The sequence below is a fragment of the Pteropus alecto genome, unplaced genomic scaffold (genome assembly GCF_000325575.1).
Source record: "Pteropus alecto unplaced genomic scaffold, ASM32557v1 scaffold123, whole genome shotgun sequence".
In the NCBI taxonomy this organism is placed as follows: Eukaryota; Metazoa; Chordata; class Mammalia; order Chiroptera; family Pteropodidae; genus Pteropus; species Pteropus alecto.
In genome coordinates this window covers 5,858,778-5,860,512 of record NW_006433950.1, presented here as the reverse complement: position 1 = coordinate 5,860,512, position 1,735 = coordinate 5,858,778, and the positions used below count along the sequence as shown (strand labels likewise).

The following is a 1,735-nucleotide window of genomic DNA, read 5'->3' as shown; positions in this document are numbered from 1 at the left end:
CAGCGCGTCGAGACGGCCCTCGGATGGCGGCTCCTTAAAATCGGAGTCGCTGAGGCTGCCTTCGGTCTCCTTGCCGGCGGGAGTGGGCGGCCCTTGCAGCCGCTCGCAGCCCGAAGCCGCCTTCGGTTCCGCTCCTCCTGCGGGCGAAACCCAGGCAATCAGAGGCGCAGAGGCCGCGCGGCGGGTTCCAGGTCCCCAAGCGCAGAGGCAAAGACCCCTGCCCCCAACCTCCAGGTCCTGTGCTCCCCCTTTCTAGACGCCCCCCCCTTTTCTTTCTTACTCCTGCTCTACACATCCTTTCCCACGTCCACCAACCTGCTTCGGGGCCCTCAGGGTCTCCCTTGTCCTCGGGCTTGGGGGGCTCATCCTCGTCGTTCTTCTCCAGATCAATGTTCTCCTCCTCTTCCTCATCCTCGCTGCGGTTCCTCGGAGTCCACGTCATCTTGTTCTCCTTCTTCAGGCGCCGGCGCGCGTTGGCGAACCAGGTGGACACCTGGGTGAGGGTCATCTTGGTGATGATGGCCAGCATGATCTTCTCGCCCTTGGTGGGGTAGGGGTTCTTGCGGTGCTCGTTGAGCCAGGCCTTGAGTGTAGCGGTGGCGTCTCGCGTGGCGTTCTTTCGGTACGCGGGGTCCCCGTACGGGTACGAGCCCAGGGGCGCTGCGTACGGGTGGTACCCCAAGGAACCTGCCATGCCGGGTGTATGGTCATAGGGAGAGCCCTGCAGGGAACAGGTAGAAAGAAGGTGAGAGTGGGCTGTTGTCCCCACTGCCACCTGGGAGACCGCAACACACTTTCACTGCGACCCGGGGTCTGCGGGCGGCGAGGCCCGTACTCAGGCTTCTGCTGGACTAGGACTGGCGGGCTCAGACCCAAGGGCAACCCCTCCCCCTACTCAGAAGGCAGCTGGGGCGCCAACTCCTGAGTCCGGTCCTTCGGGGTGCTTGAAGCCGTCTTGGCCTCGGCGGCACCCTGTAGGCCCCAGTCTGCCCGGGTACGTCCGTCCCCCATACGCAGATGCGACCACCGTGGCCAGGCCCTCCACTCAGAGAGAGGCCCCGGCAGCAGCGGCGACTCTGCGCTCCGCGCCCGGGTGGCTTCACTTTAGGCGCAAGAGAAATAGCATGGGGAAGCAAAGGCATTTTCTCCACCCCAAAGAAAGGCAAACGAAAAGCTAAACCTTGCCGCAGCTCTCCCACCCCTCCAAAAATGTTATCCCAAACCGAAGCCACGACGCTTTTCCAGAAAGTGCACCCGGCCGAAAAATCCCGGATGCACCGCAGCTCGGCCGACTTTTCAGAAATTTAATACCTCCAAATCGGATTGCGAAGATAGGATTACGGATTTGCAACATTTTGGAGGACTAATTAAAAGCGAAGCCAAACACATTTACATAGATTTCGCACTCTTCTGCTCATATTTCGGGTCTCTTTCTTTAGAACTACTTTTCCAAAATTGCAAAACTAAAAAATAAAATAAAATAAAATAAAAATCGCAAGGCGGCCTGGAGCTCACGTTTGAACCAAATGCTGCTCTTTAATTGCAGCGACCTCTCCCCAAAAAACACTTTCCGCCAGCTCAGCGATCGTAGCAAGACGCGGCTCTCTTCTCCGTGTCACTCCCGAGCCCCAGGCCCGGGCGAAGCCGAGTGAGACAATCGCCCAAGTTTTCAGCGGCCGCGAAGCTTGGCGCGGGCAGTCCGCGGTGGCGCCGAGGCCGGGGTTCGCAGCCCCCG

General features: G+C 59.9%; 1 protein-coding gene across 1 annotated transcript in view; it reads right to left on the bottom strand.

Moving 5' to 3' along the window:
• The window catches only part of IRX5 (iroquois homeobox 5), a 2,906-nt gene extending 1,191 nt beyond the window's left edge, over positions 1-1,715 (bottom strand). Inside the window, 2 exon segments of the mRNA XM_025044641.1 lie at positions 2-137; positions 316-1,715. Coding sequence (XP_024900409.1) covers positions 2-137; positions 316-694 — 515 coding nt within the window. The 5' untranslated portion in view covers positions 695-1,715.
• Between the last annotated feature and the right edge of the window lie 20 nt (positions 1,716-1,735).